Source organism: Ovis canadensis, chromosome 2 (assembly GCF_042477335.2).
Source record: "Ovis canadensis isolate MfBH-ARS-UI-01 breed Bighorn chromosome 2, ARS-UI_OviCan_v2, whole genome shotgun sequence".
NCBI classification, from domain to species: Eukaryota; Metazoa; Chordata; class Mammalia; order Artiodactyla; family Bovidae; genus Ovis; species Ovis canadensis.
Window position 1 is genome coordinate 172347225 of NC_091246.1, and position 23316 is coordinate 172370540.

The following is a 23316-nucleotide window of genomic DNA, read 5'->3' on the forward strand; positions in this document are numbered from 1 at the left end:
AATGAAGTGATGGGACCAGATGCCATGATCTTCGTTTTCTGAAGATTGAGCTTTAAGTCAACTTTTTCACTCTCCTCTTTCACTTTCATCAAGAGGCTTTTCAGTTCCTCTTCACTTTCTGCCATAAGGGTGGTGTCATCTGCATATCTGAGGTTATTGATATTTCTCTTGGCAATCTTGATTCCAGCCTGTGTTTCTTCCATTCCAGTGTTTCTCATAATGTACTCTGCATATAAGTTAAATAAGCAGGGTGACAATATACAGCCTTGATGTACTCCTTTTCCTATTTGGCACCAGTCTGTTGTTCCATGTCCAGTTCTAACTGTTGCTTCCTGACCTGCATACAGATTTCTCAAGAGGCAGGTCAGGTGGTCTGGTATTCCCGTCTCTCAGAATTTTCCACAGTTTATTGTGATCCACACAGTCAAAGGCTTTGGTGTAGTCAAGAAACCAGAAACAGATGTTTTTCTGGAACTCTCTTGCTTTTTCGATGATCCAGCAGATGTTGGCAATTTGATCTCTGGCTCCTCTGCCTTTTCTAAAACCAGCTTAAACATCAGGAAGTTCACGGTTCATGTATTGTTGAAGCCTGGCTTGGAGAATTTTGAGCATTACTTTACTAGCATGTGAGATGAGTGCAATTGTGTGGTAGTTTGAGCATTCTTCGGCATTGCTTTTCTTAGGGATTGGAATGAAAACTGACCTTTTCCAGTCCTGTGGCCACTGCTGAGTTTTCCAAATTTGCTGGCATATTGAGTGCAGCACTTTCACAGCATCATCTTTCAGGATTTGAAATGGCTCTACTGGAATTCCATCACCTCCACTAGCTTTGTTCGTAGTGATGCTTTCTAAGGCCTACTTGACTTCACATTCCAGAATGTCTGGCTCTAGATTAGTGATTACACCATCATGATTATCTGGGTCGTGAAGATCTTTTTTTGTACAATTCTTCTGTGTATTCTTGTCATCTCTTCTTAATATCTTTTGCTTCTGTTAGGTCCATACCATTTCTGTCCTTTATCGAGCCCATCTTTGCATGAAATGTTCCCTTGGTATCTCTAATTTTCTTGAAGAGATCTCTAGTCTTTCTCATTCTATGCTTTATCCTGATGGGCTCTTTGTTATACATGTGGCATTAAATATTATCTATTGGTTGTTGATATAAAAATTATATCTGTAGGTCATGCCCATTCTTTGAGCTACAAATTCATGTAATTCATTGTCACCTTGACACCTTGGCTTTGAAGTGTCATTAAAATCTCAAACTTTCCATAACCAAAATGACCACTTGAAATCTCACATCGTCAGAGCTATTGTCTATTCTTGGTTCTTTGCCTTTCAGTGATTGGCACAGATATTAATATAGTTTCTCTAGCTAAACACCTGGAAACCTCCCCACTTCTTTTCTACCTGCATTCAATCCATCTGAAAGTCTTTTCAATTCTATGTTTAAAATGTTCTTAAATTGTTTTCTTCCATCTATATTCACTCAACCAATCCAGCAGAAGTTACCATGATTTATTGGATCAAGAATAGTTTGTAAGAGCACTCCCATTTTCTTTCTTCTTCTCTCAACCTATTTCCCACCAAACAGGGGAACTCATCTACTTTAAATCCTTCAATGTCATCTAATTATGCATCAAATAATAAAACCTAAACTTCTTAGAGTATACTACAAAGCCTTGTGTGATCTAAGGAATAGCTCCACTCCAACCTCACTCTACTTCATTCTGTCCTTTAACTCTGATCCTTCATTAGCCCTTATCTCTGCTGCTGCTGCTAAGTCGCTTCAGTCGTGTCCGACTCTGTGTGACCCCATAGACAGCTTCAAGGAAGACTGGGGTGTAATTTTTTGATCAGAAGACTTCCCGGCTGCAAACAAAATAATATCAGCCCTTATCTCTTTCTGATATTATTTTCTTTGCAGCAGGGAAGTCTTCTGATCAAAAAATTACACCCCAGTCTTCCTTGAAGGTAAACAGTAACTAAACATGTAATACAGTTTTGAACAAGATATAAGTAGACATCACTGAATGGACTTTCTGTGGAAGCTATTTAAAAGACAGTAGGTTTAGCTTGCACAGGCCTTTTGCCCTTAGCTTGTCTTTTTTCCTGCCTATAATGCACTTGAAATACTAAAGGTAGAGCAGCCATCTGCTGGCCATGAGAAGATCAGCAATGGGAAATAAACTGCATTCTAAGGAGGGTGAGCCAAAGAAGCCTGTGTCTGATGTTTTGTTTAGCCGAGCACTACAGCTGCCTGGTAGTCACTACCTCTGCATTGCTGTTATACACAAAAAGAAGCCCATTAGTTATTTAAGCGAATATGTCCACTTTTCTGTTCCATGGGGCCAAATGCAATCTTTAACTGTAACAAAGATCATGTGACTATTTCTGGACTGAATTCATGATCCAGATGGGTAGGGGAATTCCCATCTTGGAATTAGATACAGCCTGAGAACTGTTTGGTAACCAAAATTCTTCATCAAATGTTTAGTCAACAGGACTGACTAGTATAGTGCTGCTATATACAGGTGGGAGTATACTCAGCTATCCCTGCCTTGTTCCTCTAATATAATGGACTAATTGTACATATTATGTAATTATATTTATATATAATTAAATGCTAATTATGTATAATTATATTAAATGCAAGCCCCCCATTCTATCAGTGCTCATGGTAATTCTAGCTCCACCTTTGGAAATATGCTTGTGGTTCTCCTGCCCCCAATCCCTTCCAGCATCAGAGTCTTTTCCAGTGAGTCAACTCTTCGCATGAGGTGGCAAAGTACTGGAGTTTCAGCTTTAGCAGTATTCTTTCCAAAGAAATCCCAGGGCTGATCTCCTTCAGAATGGACTGGTTGGATCTCCTTGCAGTCCAAGGGATTCTCAAGAGTCTTCTCCAACACCACAGTTCAAAAGCGTCAATTCTTCAGTGCTCAGCCTTCTTCACAGTTCAACTCTCACATCCATACATGACCACAGGAAAAACCATAGCCTTGTTAGGCGGACCTTAGTCGGCAAAGTAATGTCCCTGCTTTTGAATATGCTATCGAGGTTGGTCATAACTTTTCTTCCAAGGAGTAAGCGTCTTTTAATTTCATGGCTGCAGTCACCATCTGCAGTGATTTTGGAGCCCCAAAAATAAAGTCTGACACTGTTTCCACTGTTTCCCCATCTATTTCCCATGAAGTGATGGGATCGGAATCCATGATCTTCGTTTTCTGAAGGTTGAGCTTTAAGCCAACTTTTTCACTCTCCTCTTTCACTTTCATCAAGAGGCTTTTTAGCTCCTCTTCACTTTCTGCCATAAGGGTGGTGTCATCTGCATATCTGAGCTTATTGATATTTCTCCTGGCAATCTTGATTCCAGCTTGCGTTTCTTCCAGCCCAGCATTTCTCATGATGTACTCTGCATATAGGTTAAATAAGCAGGGTGACAATATACAGCCTTGATGTACTCCTTTTCCTATTTGGCACCAGTCTGTTGTTCCATGTCCAGTTCTAACTGTTGCTTCCTGACCTGCATACAGATTTCTCAAGAGGCAGGTCAGGTGGTCTGGTATTCCCGTCTCTCTCAGAATTTTCCAGTTTATTGTGATCCACACAGTCAAAGGCTTTGGTGTAGTCAATAAAGCAGAAATAGATGTTTTTCTGGAACTCTCTTGCTTTTTCGATGATCCAGCAGATGTTGGCAATTTGATCTCTGGCTCCTCTGCCTTATCTAAAACCAGCTTGAACGTCAGGAAGTTCACGGTTCATGTATTGTTGAAGCCTGGCTTGGAGAATGTTGAGCATTACTTTACTAGCATGTGAGATGCGTGCAATTTTGCACTAGTTTGAGCATTCTTTGGCATTGCCTTTCTTTGGGATTGGAATGAAAACTGACCTTTTCCAGTCCTGTGGCCACTGCTGAGGTCTCCAAATTTGCTGGCATATTGAGTGCAGCACTTTCACAGCATCATCTTTCAAGATTTGAAATAGCTCTACTGGAATTCCATCACCTCCACTAGCTTTGTTCATAGTGATGCTTTCTAAGGCCCACTTGACTTCACATTCCAGGATGTCTGGCTCTAGATGAGTGATCACAGCATTGTGATTATCCGGGTCATGAGGATCTTTTTTGTACAGTTCTTCTGTGTATTCTTGCCATCTCTTCTTAATATCTTCTGCTTCTGTTAGGTCCATACCATTTCTGTCCTTTATCGAGCCCATCTTTGCATGAAATGTTCCCTTGGTATCTCTAATTTTCTTGAAGAGATGTCTAGTCTTTCCTATTCTGTTCTTCTCCTCTGTTTCTTTGCTTTGATGGCATCACTGACTCAATGGACATGAGTTTGAGTGAACTCCAAGAGTTGGTGATGGACAGGGAGGCCTGGCGTGTGGCGATTCATGGGGTCGCAAAGAGTCAGACACGACTGAGCGACTGAACTGAACTAACTGCCTTATTCTACTGCCAGTCTTCTACTATCTCTACAATATTGTTTCCTGGGAGTTTCAGTCTCTGGGTGGATATAATAAGGCGGGGAAAGGATAAAGAACAGAATTCTGGTTGTTTCATAAAACAACACCTGCATGGTACAGAGATTCTTTCCTAGTGTTTGGCCAGCAAACAAACCATTATTTCTGAATCACAAGGAAGGCGTCAAAGAGATGAGCTACCTACTTCGGCCTCAATGGATGCAATAATGACTTCACTGTTCAGGATTAGAAGCACAGATCGGCTACTGGGGTTTTCCTGCTCTCAATTTAACTTCTTTAGTTTTACAGTTATAAGATATCCTTAGGTTATATTTTTTTTCCTCATTCTTGTCATACAGATAAAATTATATGTTTTTGTTACAGAGATGATTTCTTCAGAAATTAAAAGAGATATCACTAGGTGTTACTAGCTGCATAATATTTTACACTTTTTAAAAGCACTTTAAATTTTTTAAAAAACATATGAAATGCTCATTTTTAGTCAGGTTCAGTTGAGGTTAGGTATAATGTCTGACTTCTAGGAACTTTCAGATTAGTAGGGGTTATATAATATGAAGATATAAAAAGTTAAATTATAATAAAGAGTGATATATTTTCAAAATAAAGCATAAAGAAATACATTAAAGCTGTGCATAATGAAAAGTTATATAATTAATCAAATGAATAATTGCTGTAGGAGTTCAGATGAGGGAAAAGCCAGTTGAGAAACCCTTGGGTAAGAGACTGAGTTTTAATTCACTCTTTAAAGTTGAATAAAATTTTAATTGGCATAAAAGGAAAATGTATGTCTGCTTCTCGCTTGTACTATGGGCCAGACTGAACATAGCAGAATGTCACCATGGGGTCAACAGCAAGGTAGGGCTTCAGGGTTAGGAGCTATAATACAGACTGTGGCTCACAATGGCCAAAGCTTGGACTTTGGTATTAAGCATCTTTGGAGTTATGTCTCAGTTCCATCACTTTGGTGTGAGGGTTTAATAAATTCTTCTCCATTACAGCACTTAGCACAGTGCCAGGTACATAGCAGATGTAGCCAAATAGCAAACATTTGTATTACTGTAACATAGGAGCTAACCCTGAGACATAGCTGAGGATGGATACCAGCAGGTGTTACTCTAAATACAGTATCAGATATCAGAATATCTTTGTCTAAGAATTAAAAGCTTAAATAAACCCAAAATAGGTTGAGTAAGAGCTCAAGATGGTTGAATCAAAATGTTTTTGAACACAGGTGAATATTGGAGCCAGTTTGCTGGAAGATGTTGGTCAAATGGCAGAGGGGACACAGGAAATACCAAAGCTACAGAGCCAGGTCTGTACAACGTTTTTCAAATGAGTGGCATGATTATAATGACAATTTTCTACGATTTCTGAACACTTGTGCCCAGGTGTCATACTTAGTAGATTATATTTATTGTTTGCATGCTAAGTCATTTTGGTCATGTCTGACTCTTTGTGACCCTATGCACTGTAGCCTGCCAGGTTCCTTTGTCCATGGGATTCTCCAGGCAAGGAAACTGGAGTGGGTTGCCATGCCCTACTCCAGGGGATCTTCCTGATCCAGGGATCAAACCCACATCACTTACACCTCTTGCATTGGCAGGTGGGTTCTTTGTCATGAGCACCTGTTATAGACATTCAGTTCAGTTCAGTCGCTCAGTCGTGTCCGACTCTTTGCGATCCCATGAATCGCAGCCGGCCACCAGGCCTCCCTGTCCATCACCAACCCCCGGAGTTCACTCAGACTCACATCCATCGAGTCAGTGATGCCATCCAGCCATCTCATCCTCTGTTGTCCCCTTCTCCTCCTGCCCCCAATCCCTCCCAGCATCAGAGTCTTTTCCAGTGAGTCAACTCTTCGCATGAGGTGGCCAAAGTACTGGAGTTTCAGCTTCAGCATCATTCCCTCCAAAGAAATCCCAGGGCTGATCTCCTTCAGAATGGACTGGTTGGATCTCCTTGCAGTCCAAGGGACTCTCAAGAGTCTTCTCCAACACCACAGTTCAAATGCATCAATTCTTCGCTGCTCAGCCTTCTTCACAGTCCAACTCTCACATCCATTATCTCCTTTAATTTTCATCAGTCTGTAGGTAACTGATATTTTTACATTCATAGTATGGAGATTCCTTTAAAAACTAAGAATAAAATTACAATATGACCCAAGTACTGGGCATATACCCTGAAGAAATCATAATTTAAAAAGGCACATGTACCCCGATGTTCACTGTAGCATTATTTACAATGGTTAAGATGTAAACCTAGGTGTAAACCTAGATGTCCAACAACAGATGAATCGATAAAGAAGTTGTGGTACATATATACAATGGAATATTATTCATTATTCATAAAATGGAACACATTTGAGTCAGTTCTAATGAGGTGGATGAATCTAGAGACTGCTATACAGAATGAAGTAAGTCAGAAAGAGAAGAAATGAGTATCATATATAAACACATTGTGGAATCTAGAAAGATGGTACTGATGAACCTATTTGCAGGGCAGCAATGGAGATGCAGACATAGAGAACAAACTTGTGACACAGTAGGGGAAGGAAAGAGATGGAAAAATTGAAAGAGTAACACAAAAAATATGCATTACCATTTGTAAAACTGATAGCCAGTTTGAATTTGCTGTATGATACAGGGAGCTCACAGTTGGAGCTCACCCCTGTGACAACCTAGAGGGGTGGAATGGGGTGGGAGCTGAGGGGGTGATTCAAGCGGGAGGGAACATATGCATATCTGTGGCTGATTCATATTGATATATGGCAGGAACTAACATACTATTGTAAAGCAATTATCCTTCAATTAAAAAATTTTTTAAATAAAATAAAAATGTAGCTAGGAAGACCCCAAACCATCAAGAAATTTGCCCAAAGTAACACAGTAAGTAAGCCACAGAGCCTGGATTTTTTTCCCATGTCTGCGCAGCACTAACCCGTGTTTATAATCACCAGACTCCAATTTGCTTCCATGAAGTGGCAAAACACTTTGAAGGTAACCCATCATGTAGAAGTGCTTGAGAGGATGATTTATGCCTGGGTTACACTGCCTAAAAATAATTCTAATCCTGGCTAGAGTCAAATGTTACTGGTTAAAATACTGAACATGTACCCAACTCATAACTAACAAGAGCATCACAACCTCTGTGCGACACTTGCCCTGACGGTTCTGATTGAACCTGGAGGGGGCACTTCAGGGACAGAGACTTGCCACATCTCCCCGCGACTGCATCTCTGATTTGTCACTGGAGATTTGTGTGCCACAGGGGCATTAATTAGTGTCTCTGGGAATCAGCAGAGGATCATGTTTTCCAAAGTCTCATTTATGTAAATAACCACTTCAGTACATAAATGAACCACATCTTCCTATTTCCAAACCTTATTCTCATCTGGAAGAGGCAACTTAGAAAAGTTATGTTCAATGGAAACATTAGTTTTGCGGTTACCTGAATGATAACACAGCTTCTCTTTGCCCTTAGTGGGCATTTTAAAAAGGTTGGAATGGAAGCTCTAAAGCTGACATTGCCAACTCAGATGTCAGGTAGGTAACAGGATCCAGTGAAGGGATCCTGGATTTAAATGTGGTGAACTAGGGGCTACTTAATGCATCTAGATAGGGCAACGTCTATTTACCTTTAGCTGGTTACTGCCTGCTCTTTGGGGAGCCAGCCCTGTGATGCCAGAATGGCTGATATTTTGAGATGCGTCACATATACAAATTTTTGTGAAAGTTCACAATGTTAAAATGCCAGTTCAATTAAAGGAAACTGGGACAGGCAAAACACATTTTTGGGTTGGTTTCAGCATGCAAGATGCAAGTTAAAGATCTCTGAGAGCCCTTTGATCTTCATTTCAAAGGACTTTTTCTCTTCCTTATGTGAACCTATCTTCTCTCCATAAAGGCACATAGCTTCTGACCTGGTAAAGCCCATGCTCAAAAAAAAAAAAAAAAATGGCTATAAGGAGCTGCGTTGAGACTATTTGTAAGGTTCATTTTTTCTGTGTTTCATTTTTTATGTGATATTACATGTCAACTGAAAAAGAAATAAAAATTCTAACAAAGTTTAATAGCCTTCAAATTAAGTTTAATTAGTAAAAATGTAAAGTAAATGATAAGTAATAAGATGATTAGTCAAATATAAGTTGATTTAAATTTTGTATAATATTATAAACTGTCAAATAGCATCATTTCTCATTTCTAAGGATCTGGTATGATTCTTTTTTATAATATTTAGAAGTGTACTGCTTCACTTAAATATAAAGCAGCTTATCATCAAGTTTTAAGAAATATTTAACGAACTTCACAGAAGTTAAATTACAGATAAACCAGAATAAACAGAATATTTATAACTTGGTAACAAGAACACTATTTCCAGAGATAATTTAGTGTTTTCTAAAAGGCAGCAAGTTGTTTGTTAATTTATAATAATGTACGAGTCTAAAATTGAAATTAATCCCACATGAAAAAAATCTGAATAAGAAAATTCATATTTAGCTATATAACAGAATGTTTTCACACTCTCAGTGAAATGTGGTAGAGACTACATTTCCAAATGTATGACTAACAATTGTCATCTTCTAAATTTTCAAATTGATAACTAACAATTGTCATCTTCTGACTTGCCACATTATGTTCTCAATTCTAAATAGTGAGTCACTGAAAAGGCTCTAAGATTATAAACTGAAATCTGTTCAGGGCCAAGCAGATAGCATAAATTGATGAGAGACACTGCTACTCCAACCAAGGGCTTTCAAATTCAAATTTTTTAATATAAATTTATTTAATTGTAGGCTAATTACTTTACAATATTGTATTGGTTTTGCCATACATTGACATGGATCTGCCACGGGTGTACATGTGTTCCCCATCCTGAACCCCCCTCCCACCTCCCTCCCCAAACCATCCCTCTGGGTCATCCCAGTGCTCCAGCCCCAAGCATCCTGTATCATGCATCGAACCTGGCAACCTAGATGTCCATCAGCAGATGAATGGATAAGAAAGCTGTGGTACATATACACAATGGAGTATTACTCAGCCACTAAAAAGAATACATTTGAATCAGTTCTAATGAGGTGGATGAAACTGGAGCCTATTACACAGAGTGAAGTAAGCCAGAAACAAATTCAAAATTTTAAAAACAAAACACCAAGCGAAAAATACCTATGGGCAAAACTGGATCATTCACTTTTTGCAAACCCTACTTTAGACCATTAGCCTCCTGTCACAAGTATATATGAAATTGATACTGTCTTTAAATAAATCCTTGAAGCATAAGTAAAAGGAAACCATTGGAGTTTCAAGTATACATTAGTGATCTTGGAAAGCAAGACTGGCTTCAGCAAGCACTCAGGCAGAAAGTGGGGGAGCTCAGAACTGTAAAGGTCAACATGAGTAGAGAAAAGCTCAGATTGACAGTCAAGGGTGCAAACAGATCTCTTTAATGCATCCAGTATCTAGTTTGGGTTTCCTCGTCCATACTCATGGAAGACTTCTGCCCAATTACGCACACATGAGAGAATTAAGAAACTATGAAGTCTCAATATAACCTATTTTGTGCATGACCAAGTGCAGGCATACCTTAGAGACACTGCAGATACCATTCCAGATCGCTGCAAAACACTAATATCACAATGAAGCTAGTCACACAAACGTTTTTGATTTCCCAGTACATATAAAAATTATGTTGACACTATATTGTGTCCATAATGTTATGCCTAAACAATGTATATGGCTTAAATAAAAAATATTTCTAAAAAGTCCCAAAGTAATTATAAAAGTAGCATCAAAGATCACTGATCGCAGACAGATCTCTATAACCAATATAATAATAGTGAAAAATTTTGAAATATCCCAAGAATTACCAAAAGGTGACACAGAGACATGAAATAGCCAAATGCTGTTGGAAAAAATCTCGCCGATTCAGGGCTGGACTCAGGGTTGCCACAAACTTTCAGTTTGTAAAAAACAAAAACAAAAAAAGGCAGTCTATGATGTGACATAAAGTGAAGCACAGTAAGGGAAATATGCCTTTATTCATCAATATCTAGGAGTCACTTTGCTCTACATGGAGCTAAATCCTTAAACTAGTCAACTGACTGGTTTATTACAAAACCTGGATATTGCTGTATTTTGGCCCTAGTTTGTCTATGCAATTTGAAGAAATTATTCTTCAAAACATTTTCCTTTCTTTCTTTTTTTTCTCCTGAATAGAGTAAGCCTTAAAATAGCTCATACTGCCAACTGAGCCTATGCTCTCTGATCTTGGCTTTGTGGCTAGTGTTATCCCCTTTGCTTCAGTGTAGGAGCACATTAGTGGCATAGCCAGCAATGTGTTTTAAAGACTATGATGGCATGCTCCTCTTAAATAGATGAGGATAACACTAATGATAGGGACCATTTAGGTAGGTTTGTAAATTAAATCATTCCTTCCATGATTAACCCCACAAAATTCAACAAAGCATGGGTACTTGGAGGACAATATTCAGTCAGATCTCAACAGCAAAGATCACATTAAAAATTACTGAAGAGTCAAGAACTTGGAGAAAATTTTGAGTGCTCTGTAAACTTCTAAATTAGTTCTGTGTTCAGTCTTCATATTGAAAGTATAAACAGTCCTAGATGTCAAGTATACATTCTAACACTTTAATTTGTAGTCATAAAATTATTATTTCAACTACTCCAGTTAAACATTCATAATAAGTTCACGAAAACTACGGAAGAGGGATTAAGAATGGGTGATGGATAAAAAGGCATTATAAATTGAACCAGTTGGGAACACTTGTACTATTACTTGTTACCAAAGAAAGAACTTTAATAACTTGGATTTGCTAAAGAAAATATTGTATTTACATGGGAAATAGACAAAAGTGTTCAAAAGAGAGTTTAAAGTATTAACAGGCTAAAATCATGTTGGAGTTCCACAATTTCACATTAAAAAAAAAAAGCAAAGAAACTCTTATTTGAGACTTACAATCCACAGAAATGCATCTATAGGAAGAGACAGTGAAGTTCTGCTATTTCAAAAGTATCTTTTAAACACCGTATATATACAATATCTGTGGCAAGGTGAAAGGTAAGCAATGCTAGTATCAGTATGGAGAATGAGGAAGAGCAGGTGGTGACAATGATGACATCTAGGAAGCAAACAGGATGAGTCTGGGGTATTATACCCAGATTCTACCTCACTTGAATGTAAACTCTATGAGAACAGAGAACCTTTATGCTCTGTGTCCCCAGTTTTCAAAGCAGTCTTTGATAGCTGCCAATAAATATCTGCCAAATGAAAAAGAATGGACTAATGAATGAGCGGATGAAAGTAGTTGACCTGCTCACCCATTTTCCACTCTGGGGTCTCTTAAAGGGACATAAACAGAGGCTGCGTTGGGATGATCATAACTTTGTGAGCAGGAAATTACTAATGAAGGGATCTTAGAACATACTACTGGATGACATTTTCTAGGATTTTTGTTATGTAAGATGGAGGACTCCTGGGTAACATTATCAATTATAATGGTCCCTTATATTCAGGGTTTTATTATCTAAAATGTGTTATAGATGAGAACCAAAAAGATGCCAAATTAATAATCTGTGTGACAGTAAAACCTTATTCATTAGTACTTTAAAGACAAGAAAGGAAATTTCTTTTCCTTTTTTTAAAGGATAATATTAAAAGTATGGAGGTTAAAGACAGCATATCCAGGAATGTCAAGTTCCTTCCTTTCTATTTGACCACGTGTTACTGCCATTGACACTGTCAATAACACATGGTGACAGAGCAAATCGTCATGTAAGGTTACCCACTGTCAGGCTATGATTGATAGGTAAGACCACAGTGGGTGATGTATTGTCAAAGCTAGATTCACTTCTCATGGATCAGTTCGTCTAACCTGAACTAAGCTTATTCATTCATTTATCTTTTCCCTGATGATTTTCATTGACTACACCTTGAACACATTTTATTTAAGCACAGAATACCACTACTTATCAGTACTTCTTGCTATTCCTGTGATCTGGCGGTTGGACCTCTAGGATTTGCCCCCATGTTTCGATGTTGGTGTTTATATTTGAGCAAACAAAACTGTCACTTTGCTTTCCTGTCTTCCTTTATTGGGTCACTTTGTGCTACATGCTATGATCTAAGACAATTCGATGCAAGGAGACACATGTCTCTTCTCATTGGAAATGTGAAGTCTGCAGTTTCCTTTTGCCCTGTGGGAAAGAAAGCAGGTCAGGTGTCCAAAAGGAGTGGAGGAAAGTTAGTGTCATCACTATTCCTCCTCCTCCTCCATAGAAACAAGATTATGAGACAAGAAGAGCACTGGTTTCCTCATGAAGGAATTAAAAAAAAAAACACAACAGTACCATGGTTGTTTGTGTTTATGGTACTGTGGAAGGCACTCACAATAAAAATAAGAGTACTACTTCTGGACATTTTCAAATACATTATTACTCAAATATCTTCGAATCTCAGGGAAACTAGCTTATTGAAATCATCTCAGGGACAAAAGAAATAAAACACTAGCAGCCATTGTCTTTTTGTTTGTTTGTTTGTTTTATTCAGAAAGTATAAACACTTAATTTATTTCCTTCTGGTTTTCAGAGCCAGACCTCTACAACATTTTGATACTTAAAGACCAGAATTTGGCTTTGTTTCATTTTAAGTTTTATTTCACCCAAAAGCTGGTGAATAAAATAATTTGCACATAGATGAGTGAGAGGTCTGAGTCAGTCAGTGTAATTTTATCAAAGGTATTTACATGTGGAAAAATGTACCATATCATGGTGACTACAGGAGCTATCATAAAAAAAAAAATTCTGGTGTTTCTCCAAAAAAAAAAAAAAAAAAGAATGCAATAATAATAATGAGGGGGAGGAAGAGAAAGAACAAAGCAACTTCCTCTAGGGCTTTTCACCTTCCCCAAAGAGTCTCGTCTCATTTTTGGAGTATATTATTTATCTCCCATTTTAGCTTATCCTTAAACTTGCTTGGCATATGGCAGCTCTACATCCTATTACAACTCAAATTCCACATCTCTTCCCCAATAAACTTATTGCCAGTGCATTGGAAGTGAATGGGAATCAAAATCCATCATCACAAAGAAGAAGCATATGAGTTTGTGCATAAAGAAGATGGCATCATTTCTGGGAGAAAGTGCCACATCAGGGTACGTCTGCTAATTACATGCAACATACATTAATATAAAAAATAATGTTTTGTTTTACATAGTGTTGTTTAGAGATGGTTCTGCTTATCAGTTTTTAATATGCTCTTTGAAAACTGACATGCACTTTAGCCACATCTCTTTAGGAACACAGGGATTCAAAGGCTGGATAACATACTTTCATGCTTCCCAACACAAACCTGAGAGTGTAATTAAACAGATGGTAACAATAAACTGGATCTGAACCCATGAGGGACTAGAGTCCCTTATTAAAAGCCTTACACACTGAAGGGTGGTGGAATGACAACTCTGGGGAAGGGTTTTAGCAGCCAACACCTTTACAGATGCCTTGGTCTCAAAAGCAGAAGCTAATCAACTCTTTAGAGATGGGCTTCCTGCCACCTGGGAGAGGGCACACACGAGGTCCCTGCACACTCTGAGGAACAGAAATGCAATGTAGATTGTGCGACTCTAAAGGAAAGTGACTCTTCCTCAGGATTGCCTTCAAGACATCAATTTTAGACACATCAACTTTGTAACTGTAAATCTGCCTTATCCCCACCCCTTCTACACACCACACACACACACATACACACACACACCCCGAGACCTACTTTGGAGGACTTATGCTCCAACAACATAAGCTATCATCTTCTATGTGAGGACAAAAACAAGGTACTAGAGATCTCTGATGGCACAGTTGTTCTGAATATTTTCAACCTCATTTCTGGCAACCAAGTGATCTGTTTATTTCATTCTTGAAATTTGTTGGAATTCTACTTATTTCTCAGATCTTAACATTGTCTGTTTGTCCTGAGTTGAATCTATTGCAAGAAGAGTACTATAGTAATCTGGATATTTCAGCCTGTAGATATATGTATGTAGCTCTTTTTCCTAGAATATAAAAATAAGCTCAAATATATAAATTTCATATACATGTCCCTCTCACTCTGAAGTGAGAGATGTATGTATGTATGAATATTTACTATATATGTATAACACAAAGAAAGAATCCACTATAGGCAAGAAAGGATCTTATTACTGTAGAGGTTTGCAATGTTATTGTGCAACCATGCACACAAAGATATCATTTTGCCATTACATAAGGCACTTACAACCTAGGGGATAAAGTCAGTGTTTGTTCTTCTGTTTCTCAATCTGCTTCAGTCCTCTGCTTCACCTGGCAAGTTGAGTGTCATTTATAAGAGACATTCCGCATCAGTACAACAATGATTTAACTTGACTAAGTGCTAACAATCAAAGGACAATATTCTGAACATACTGTGCTTTAGATTAATAAAAGTTATAATGATGATCTAAGAAAAGAAAATTTTTGAAAAGTGAGGCATGTATTAAAATGGGAAAATATACAAGGCACATCAAAACATAAATCAAGTGGCAAACATTATTTAGCGGCTTGAATTTTACCTCTTTGTGCCTATAATCATCATAAAACACTGTCCAATTTTAACTTGGGGTTTTGATACTTAATAGTGTAAAAAACCCTGGTGGCTCAGTGGTAAGGATCTGCCTGCAATTCAGGAGACCGTCTGCAATACAGGAGATGCAGGTTTGATCCCTGAGTAGGGAAGATACCCTGTAGAAGGAAATGGCAACCTATTCCAGTGTTCTTGCCTGGGAAATCCCACGGACAAAGGAGATTGGTGAGCTACAGTCTATGGGGTCACAAGAGTCGGACACAGCTTAGCAACTAACCCACGACAACCAAGTTTAAAGACTGTTCCCAGCTTCTGATAAAACTGTACCTGAAATGACTCATATCATCTTAGGAATTTGCCATAAACACCCCCTTAAATAAGGCTTCCCTGGTGGCTCAGAGGTTAAAGCCTCTGTTTCCAGTGCAGGAGACTGGGGTTCGATCCCTGGGTTGGGAAGATCCCCTGGAGAAGGAAATGACACCCCACTCCAGTACTCTTGCCTGGAGAATCCCATGGACGGAGGAGCCTTGTAGGCTGCAGTCCACAGGGTCGCAAAGAGTTGGACACAACTGAGTGACTTCACTTTCACTTTTCCCCTTAATAATAGTGACTGTGGTTCCAAAATTATTTTAAGGGTGACGAGTATTATATGAATTAAATAAGAGATGCTGCAAATAATTTGGTGGAAAAGCATACTTGCTGCCACACAGAGTACTAGGTAACCCTTTTTTTTTTTTAATTAGAATGTACACTTTAAGATTACTGATTATGAACATCAGGGGACCTGAGATTTTGATTCATCAATAATTCTCCTTTATGTCTACACTAAGATGTAAAAATGAGACCTCTGACTCAACTTGGTATTTCAGAGCCTTTACATGCTGGTGCAGAAGCAATTTTACCTGTAATCTCTAGTACTGCTCTGCCCCCTTGTGCTGCTGCAGTGAACTCAACAGAAGGCACAGTTTGCCTTCATCTTTGTACATGCACTACAGAAAAACCCCACTGTCACTTCTCACTTTTCTGGCAAGTTCAAGGTCAGTGTCTAGCTATTTTCAGCTCATCTCTTCTTGATCCATGCAGAGAAATGACAAGGTAACGTGATTCGGGGTCAGCTGTATTACAGGAACCGTTACATAAACGGAGAAAGTGAAAATCAATCCTAGCTGACAGTGACTTCGGGATAATCAACGCTCACTGGATGCCTCTGTCAGCTCGCCTGCATCAAACACCGTGTGACTTCTGTCAGATCTTTTTAATAAAACTATATTCTCACTTTCAGCAACCTAAATAAATATTTCTCTTGAGCTGATTTTTTTAGACTATGTTAGCCTTCCAGATTTGTAAACTATGCCAATAACACTGTGAAAAAAATTAATGCATGATACCCCTGTCCTACAGTTTATTATTGACCTGAGATGGAGTTTACTGCTGTATAAACACCCGTTTTTTGAGTGATCCAAGAAAGCTCTCATACAGACATCTTCTGCACTGATCTCAATACCTTCCCCATCATCCTCAGCCCTATCTCCTCTCTCTTCCTCCTTGTCTAATAAAACACCTTAATCAATCATTTCTTGTCGGGAGAGTATTTTTTCCTCCTTTTTAGATGTTCATCATTGCTTTCCTTTTTATATCTCTATTTTCTGCCAGGACATTTCCCCTTAATACAGAATGGGAAATGCTGTATTTAACAAGATGTTCCAGTTTAGTGGCATTCCCACTGACAGCACCTGATATATCAGTTTAGGGAAGGAGCTATTTTTATCCCACCCACCTTGTGCTCCCTTGAAACTGTGAGGCGGGCAGTACCCCACTGAAGTACAATTTACCATAATATTAGTTGTCAGTAAATTCAAAGATGGAACTCCTAAAGCTATAAAATGGATTAGAAGCAATTTTAAAAAGAATTAACAAACTAGAGTAAGAGTATACTGTCAACAAACAAATGCTCCATCATAGGACTGTAATTTGGAATTTTAATTACCCCTCTGCTTCTGTAACAAAACAATGTCTGAACTGGCAGCGATTTGAATCTCTCACAGGTCATTGAGCATTCTAGTTAATTACTCTATGAATAGCCTGTTTTTCTCCCCTCTGGAAACACGTTTCTAATGGCAGTCAAGGTCTGACAAATGTGTCATCTACATAATTAGCTAGGAAGCAACACAAAACATTAAACATGCTTTGTGCCGACAACTATCAAAACATTTCATTTGTTGTCAATTATTCATTACTTTGTAGGTTCTGAAGGGGTTGTTATTATGGAAATAAGTCCAGATGCTAACAAGGTTAGAGTTTTGGATTCAAATTAGTAATCAGAGGACTAACTTAAAAAAAAATGTATCTCATGTACATTCAGCGCCATGTTCAATCAGTAGGAGATTATAAATAAATTTAGCTATGCTCAAGTTAAAATGGAAACCACGCAAGCTCGAACATGAACTCAAGAGCCCCAGCTCATTCTTTGAAGTACAGACTCTACACTGTCAATGAAAACTTCCCGAACCTTTGGCATGTCCAATTTGTGCTTGGTAAACAGAGTTAAAGATTTTCACAGCATGAGATGACATAAGATGGCAAGGACAGGAAAGAAATCTCTAGTGGTTTTGATTCTTCTTTCCTCCCTCCCACCCCAGGGCATTTTATGTAAAAGTAAAAAATCTAGCTAACAAATATTGTCTTCTGCTTTACAGCAGACTGGTTACCTTAAGTAACCTTTGAATATCATGATTTCTTTATTTTTTTGGGGGGGTGGCTATTTCTGAAAACTTGTTTCTCTATTATTGTTTTAATATCGTATATAAAACCAAGTGTTGTCGCGAAAGCAGTAGTCCCAACGTATATAGAGGATATAAAAAGATTTCTCAACAAAACTGACCTCTCAGTGGCAAAGAAAATTGCAGTGGAAGACAAATTATTTCATAGTCATATCTGAGATTTGGATCTATGGAGAGTCTCACTCCACTGTCCTCCAGCTCTTCCTCATAAACCAAAATGGCTTACAAATGTCATCCACAATAGTTCGATAAAGATTAGGAACAAAACACTGTCCTTACATTGATGAGATAAGAAAGATTTAACTGCAGAATGCAGTGTATAAGAACAGTTTGTAAGGCTTGTTCTCCAATCAGGAAAATAGAATTCAAATTATATTTGTGTGTGTCTAGAATTTAATTGAGATGATCAGTTTGTTTTCCACACAATGTTTGATTAGATGCCTGTACTACAGAGCTAGACAAAAAGAAAAGAAAGAAAACAAATTCATTCTATCAGGAAAAATCAGGAAGACCCGTTATCTACAACATGTGCAAAATATGTCAGGAAATAATTCTACCCTGAGCTCTGAGAATGCCCAGTTAATAAAAAAAGATCAGCCACTAGCTAAGAGAAAATAATTTTCTGTATCTATATTTTTCAAAGCAAAAAGGCAGCCACATATTATACTAAATAGGACACATTAAAAATAAGCTTTAATAATCTTTATGCAAAAGGAAACTAATCCATTTTCAGATCATACGATCCACAGCAATAAAAGGAAATCATCAAACTAAAAACAATTTTAGAAATGGCTGCAGACTCTCATTTAATTAACATGCAACAGATCATATATTTATGAGGAAGTCAAAATATTTAGGAAGCCTATAATCCTGTAAGCCTTAATGTGGTATAAAAACAACAAATAAATGCAAAGTGTTACTGTTATACATGCCTGCCTGATCAATGGTTTTCACATATTGATCTATAAATGGAGTTGACAGTCTGTGTTGGCTGCACATTTTCCAAGCAGTGCTATTTTTGTATAAAACCAATACGGGCAATTACCTTTGTTTGAGATGCCAAGTCTTATCAATTCAATGTGATTTAGTGTCATTTTAATTGAATATCAGGATCCACTTCAGGACAATTTATACAAACAAAGCCTCAAACCTAACTATAAGCTTGATTTGAAGTAAACAGGGATAAGTCCTACAGCCTCATAATATTTCTCAAAATCTCTGCTAAACAGAAGGCTTATATTTTTAGTAGCAATTTTTATGTCTGCCTTTTTAGCTAGCCACAACTTTGGCAAGTATCCTATAATCACAGAAGTAAGAAACAAAGGAAAATTGTTTCCTTTTTTTCTCTTATAATATATTGAAAAGAAAAATGAAGGAACACTGTCTGTTAACAGAAGCACAAGGAGTCTTGTATGTTAATGTTTAGAAATGGCTTGAACTAAGTCTTTATCTGAACACCAATAAAAATAAAACATTTTCCTGTCTATGATGGCTATGAATGGAGTGATGCACTCTGTGGGGTTTACAAGCTGGAAATGGTGAATATTCATACATGATGCTGCTTAAGACACCGGTATTAAATGCCAGAACTGCTCCTGCCTGCAAATTCTATGTCTGCGGTTTCCTGACTTGGGCTATTTAAACTCTTCATTAATATCTATTTTCAAGCTGTCTAGTAGGCTGGGCATCCCTCTTACAAATAACATCAAAGTCACATTAAACCTTTTGTATTAGCTATTCTCTGGATTGCACATTAGCCTTGTTCGCTCCACACTTTACTTGCCCCTGTTTATGCTCACTCAGCCTTCTGCTTCTGTATTTAGCATGTTCGGGTAAACCATCAGTCCACTTTTAAGGGGTCTCTGGTGCTTGGGGCAGGGAGATAACAAATCACTGAGACCAAAGAGCATTCCCTCCCCACCAAACCTCCAGATCATTCTCACAGATATGCAATTTTCTTACTAACCATGTCATTCCATGTCCAAACTTCCCATCTTTCCAACATTTCTTAGAAAGCAAAGTGGCCTCTTTGAATTTTGAAAAGGCGTCAATCTTATGAGCCACATAAAAATGATTTTTTGGTGTTTAAAGAAAATGATGCATGCCACCGATAAAATACTAATGGACTATTGATACCTGTTTTACTGGAATGCTTCCCTACAGCACTTAAGCAATAAAAACTTTTAATTCAACAAGTAAATTCACCTGTGTTTGTAGAGTTTAGGGTCACATAAATGTTTATATTGGCATTTCAAATACTCCTCGATTTAATACATCAAGGACATAGGCTCCTATGACATATATATGAGAGTTTTATATAAGAGTCTTACTACACACATTTTAATTAATCAAATTTAAAAAAAAGGACTTTATAAATTAATGACAAAATTACATAATAGATCTGACCCTAGAATTACTATCATTTTTTATTATAGGTGAAATCATAGTAATGTAATATCAGACTGTGTTATTATATACTGTAAGTCCTTGTTAATTTGCATAATAGGCATACCAGTAACAAATAGTATATATATGCCAAATATATTAAATAAGATACATCATACACATATAGTTTCTAAATACTCAAATTTTTTCTGTACAGATTAAATATATTTGTGTCTGTTACAGAAATCATTCTACATGTGAACTTCCACACACATTTTAGTGTGTATCTTCGCCCACTTTTCCTAAGTTCAAAATCTCCCCCTTGACCTTACCCCAACTTCCAACTTCTGAAAAATCAAGTTCTTAGTTTAGCTTGAACAGATATCTTTAACAGGCTTGTTTGAATAAATATGCCAAAATACTTTACATTCTGTCAGTATCTAGTCAGAAAATTGTGCATGGAAAAAAGAGATGAAAAGAACTGAGACAGAAAGAAAATTAGTGCCATGGCAAGCTTTCAATACAGTATCTCTGAGCCAAGTTTTCTTGGTGAAATGACATATCCTCACTAAAATACCCCTTTTATATAATTATGCACTGAGCACACATAACCAAAAGTAACTTTTATTTTTGTTCCTTATCGAGGAATACATATTGCCGAGGCTAAGAATGCGGAAACAAAAGCTGGGATAATTATAGCTAATTTAACTTTGGAAAACTCTGATTCTCCAGCAGTCCAGCATACAACCCCCCAAACTAAAGTTATGTAACAAGGTAATATCAACAATGAGAAACTGCATGATAAAATCCTGCCCAAAAGTGAAAAATGCTAATTTTGTCTCATTTAGCAGCTGGATACAGAAATGCTCATTAGTTTTAAGAGGGTTAATCCTTTTAACTTTTGCATATTGATATGCCAATTATGCCTAATTGTACAAGAGGCATCAGTCAAGGTAATAGTGCATAAACACATGAAAGTTATTAAGTACATCCCAACATGTAATAAAGTAGGTGTTAATTGGTAGCTGAGTTCTGCGGGCTATTGAGGTGGATAATTCATTGAGAGATGGATCACTTGTAATTTCTCTCCATAATTCCTTTTGCAGTCTCATGCTGTGATGTTTTCATGCTTGTCAAAAACAACTGCGGCATAGTGCCTTTTGTTAAACACAGCCAATAAAATATGTTAGGCATCATTAAATATACTTAACTTTTAAACTTTTTCAAAGGTACAGTTCTTACTGATAATACATTATAGAGATTCCAATAATTTACTCTAACCACTGTCTCAAGTTCATGGTTGAGGAACGGTTTAGCAGGTTTCAAAGTCAGGCTGACTGTGTTGTGCCTCCCAGCAGACAATACTTTTAAATGAGAAAAGAAAGAAAGAAAAATGTTTCTCTCAGAACCTTATCTAGGGATATATTTATCACTTCCAAAATATAATCACTGGCTTCCTCATGCTACATCTGTCTATAATACCTGAAGAAAGAATGGTTAAAATCATATATTCCTCAGGCTCCTGAAATTGTGGTGGGTTAATTCTGCACTTGAAATTCGAGTGAAAAACAGGGAATAAATATAATCAGTAACATGCTACTCAGCAAGTTGATCTCATTTAATAACTCAGTTAGGGAGCTGAATATTTCATAGGCCCCTATGATATTAACAGAACACTCAATTAATAGCTCACATGTTACTGCAGGGTGACTGGGACTCACAGGCTATCCCCAGCTAACCTATCTCTTGCTCTTGCTCTCACTGTGAGCAACAAAACAGATCCGGGGTCCAAAAGAGTGGCTAACACTGCATAAATAATTTTGTAACATCCTATGGCCTCAGCTGCAAGTTACCACCATTATGGAAGAAAATTAACCAGAGGAGACTCATTGCAATCAGTATGTTTAGTGGCTCAGGATGAGTGCAGGGGCAGGGACACAATTGGCAGTAGAGTTCATCTCTAACTATTTTATTTCAAATCTTCCTAATGACACATTATGGAGACAAAATGGCTTCCTCTCCAAACCTTAAATTGCCACACCATTTCCACTGCTCAAACTCATTCCAAATCAGACTGTAATTTCCAATATCATATATTGGAAGATTTTTAAGGAAGAGATTTTCACATTTAAAAAATATATTTTTTCTCAGTTTATTCTTAGCTAATTTTAGCCTCTGGCTTTTCAAAGTGATGTACTGTATTTGGAAGTACAAACACCACATGCTAGCATAACCTCATTATTTTTATGACACTGAAGCATGATAGTGGAGGCCCTTAAAATGAGTCAAAGGTGCTCTTCAGTCTAGTTCCAAATCCACTTTATCACTCTGGATTAAGCCCAGCTCTTCTTTTGCAACTGGGGATATTATTATGATTATAAGTAGGCAAGATAAAATGCATTACAAAAACAGTTTTCTCAGGCACATTAGGAAAACAAATAAAACAAGGCTAATTAGCTCCCCCTCCTTTTTACTTTTTTATAAAATTCTATATCAGGGAACTTGGGGTATCTGACTTACAGGTTCAGTGACCTTCCCAGCGTCGGTGAGGATCATAGATTTACTTTGGCTCAGCCTGTCATGGTGGCTGTTGGCATTTTTGATTCTCATTTGTACAGCTCCAGTGCCCTGGCGGGTGGGATTCAGCGTTTCCACAGGGATATCAGAATTTGGAGATTTCTGCATATTACAGTGTTATCCTGATAAAATATAAAAGTATTATATTATTCTCAATATACATAGTTTTCTATGAAAAACTCTTGGTGGAGTAGACATCTCTATTCATCATTAAGGTACAAAAATGGCATAAAGTCTCCGCCTCATTGAGTGGTGAGGAAGAAGGTAGTTACTTCGCAGTGTGTTTTTTGTTTGTTTGTTTGTTTTTTTATCAGTTGGGACCTCTATATTCCAACACTACTGTATTCATGCCAGAGGATTTCAATTCAATTATAATACACTCAGTTCCGTGTAGTTCCTTAATTTGATTAAGAAACTCCTAATGACAATATGATATGGTCTCCCTTATATAGAAATGCTGTCGCCAACTAAGATTTTCAGGGTATATGCT

General features: G+C 37.6%; 1 protein-coding gene across 8 annotated transcripts in view; it reads right to left on the reverse strand.

Moving 5' to 3' along the window:
* Window positions 1–23316, reverse strand: part of ARHGAP15 (Rho GTPase activating protein 15) — a 706829-nt gene that overhangs the window by 651617 nt on the left and 31896 nt on the right. For 7 of the 8 annotated variants that reach the window (XR_011254561.1, XM_069577672.1, XM_069577669.1 and 4 more), the window contains one exon: window positions 22770–22948. The exons of the other annotated variant lie outside the window; for it this stretch is intronic. Coding sequence is in view for 6 of the 7 variants with exons in the window: in XM_069577672.1 (XP_069433773.1) it covers window positions 22770–22934 (165 nt within the window). In the remaining variant the exon portion in view is untranslated. The remainder of the gene's footprint in view (window positions 1–22769; window positions 22949–23316) is intronic. 8 annotated transcript variants of the gene reach the window in all.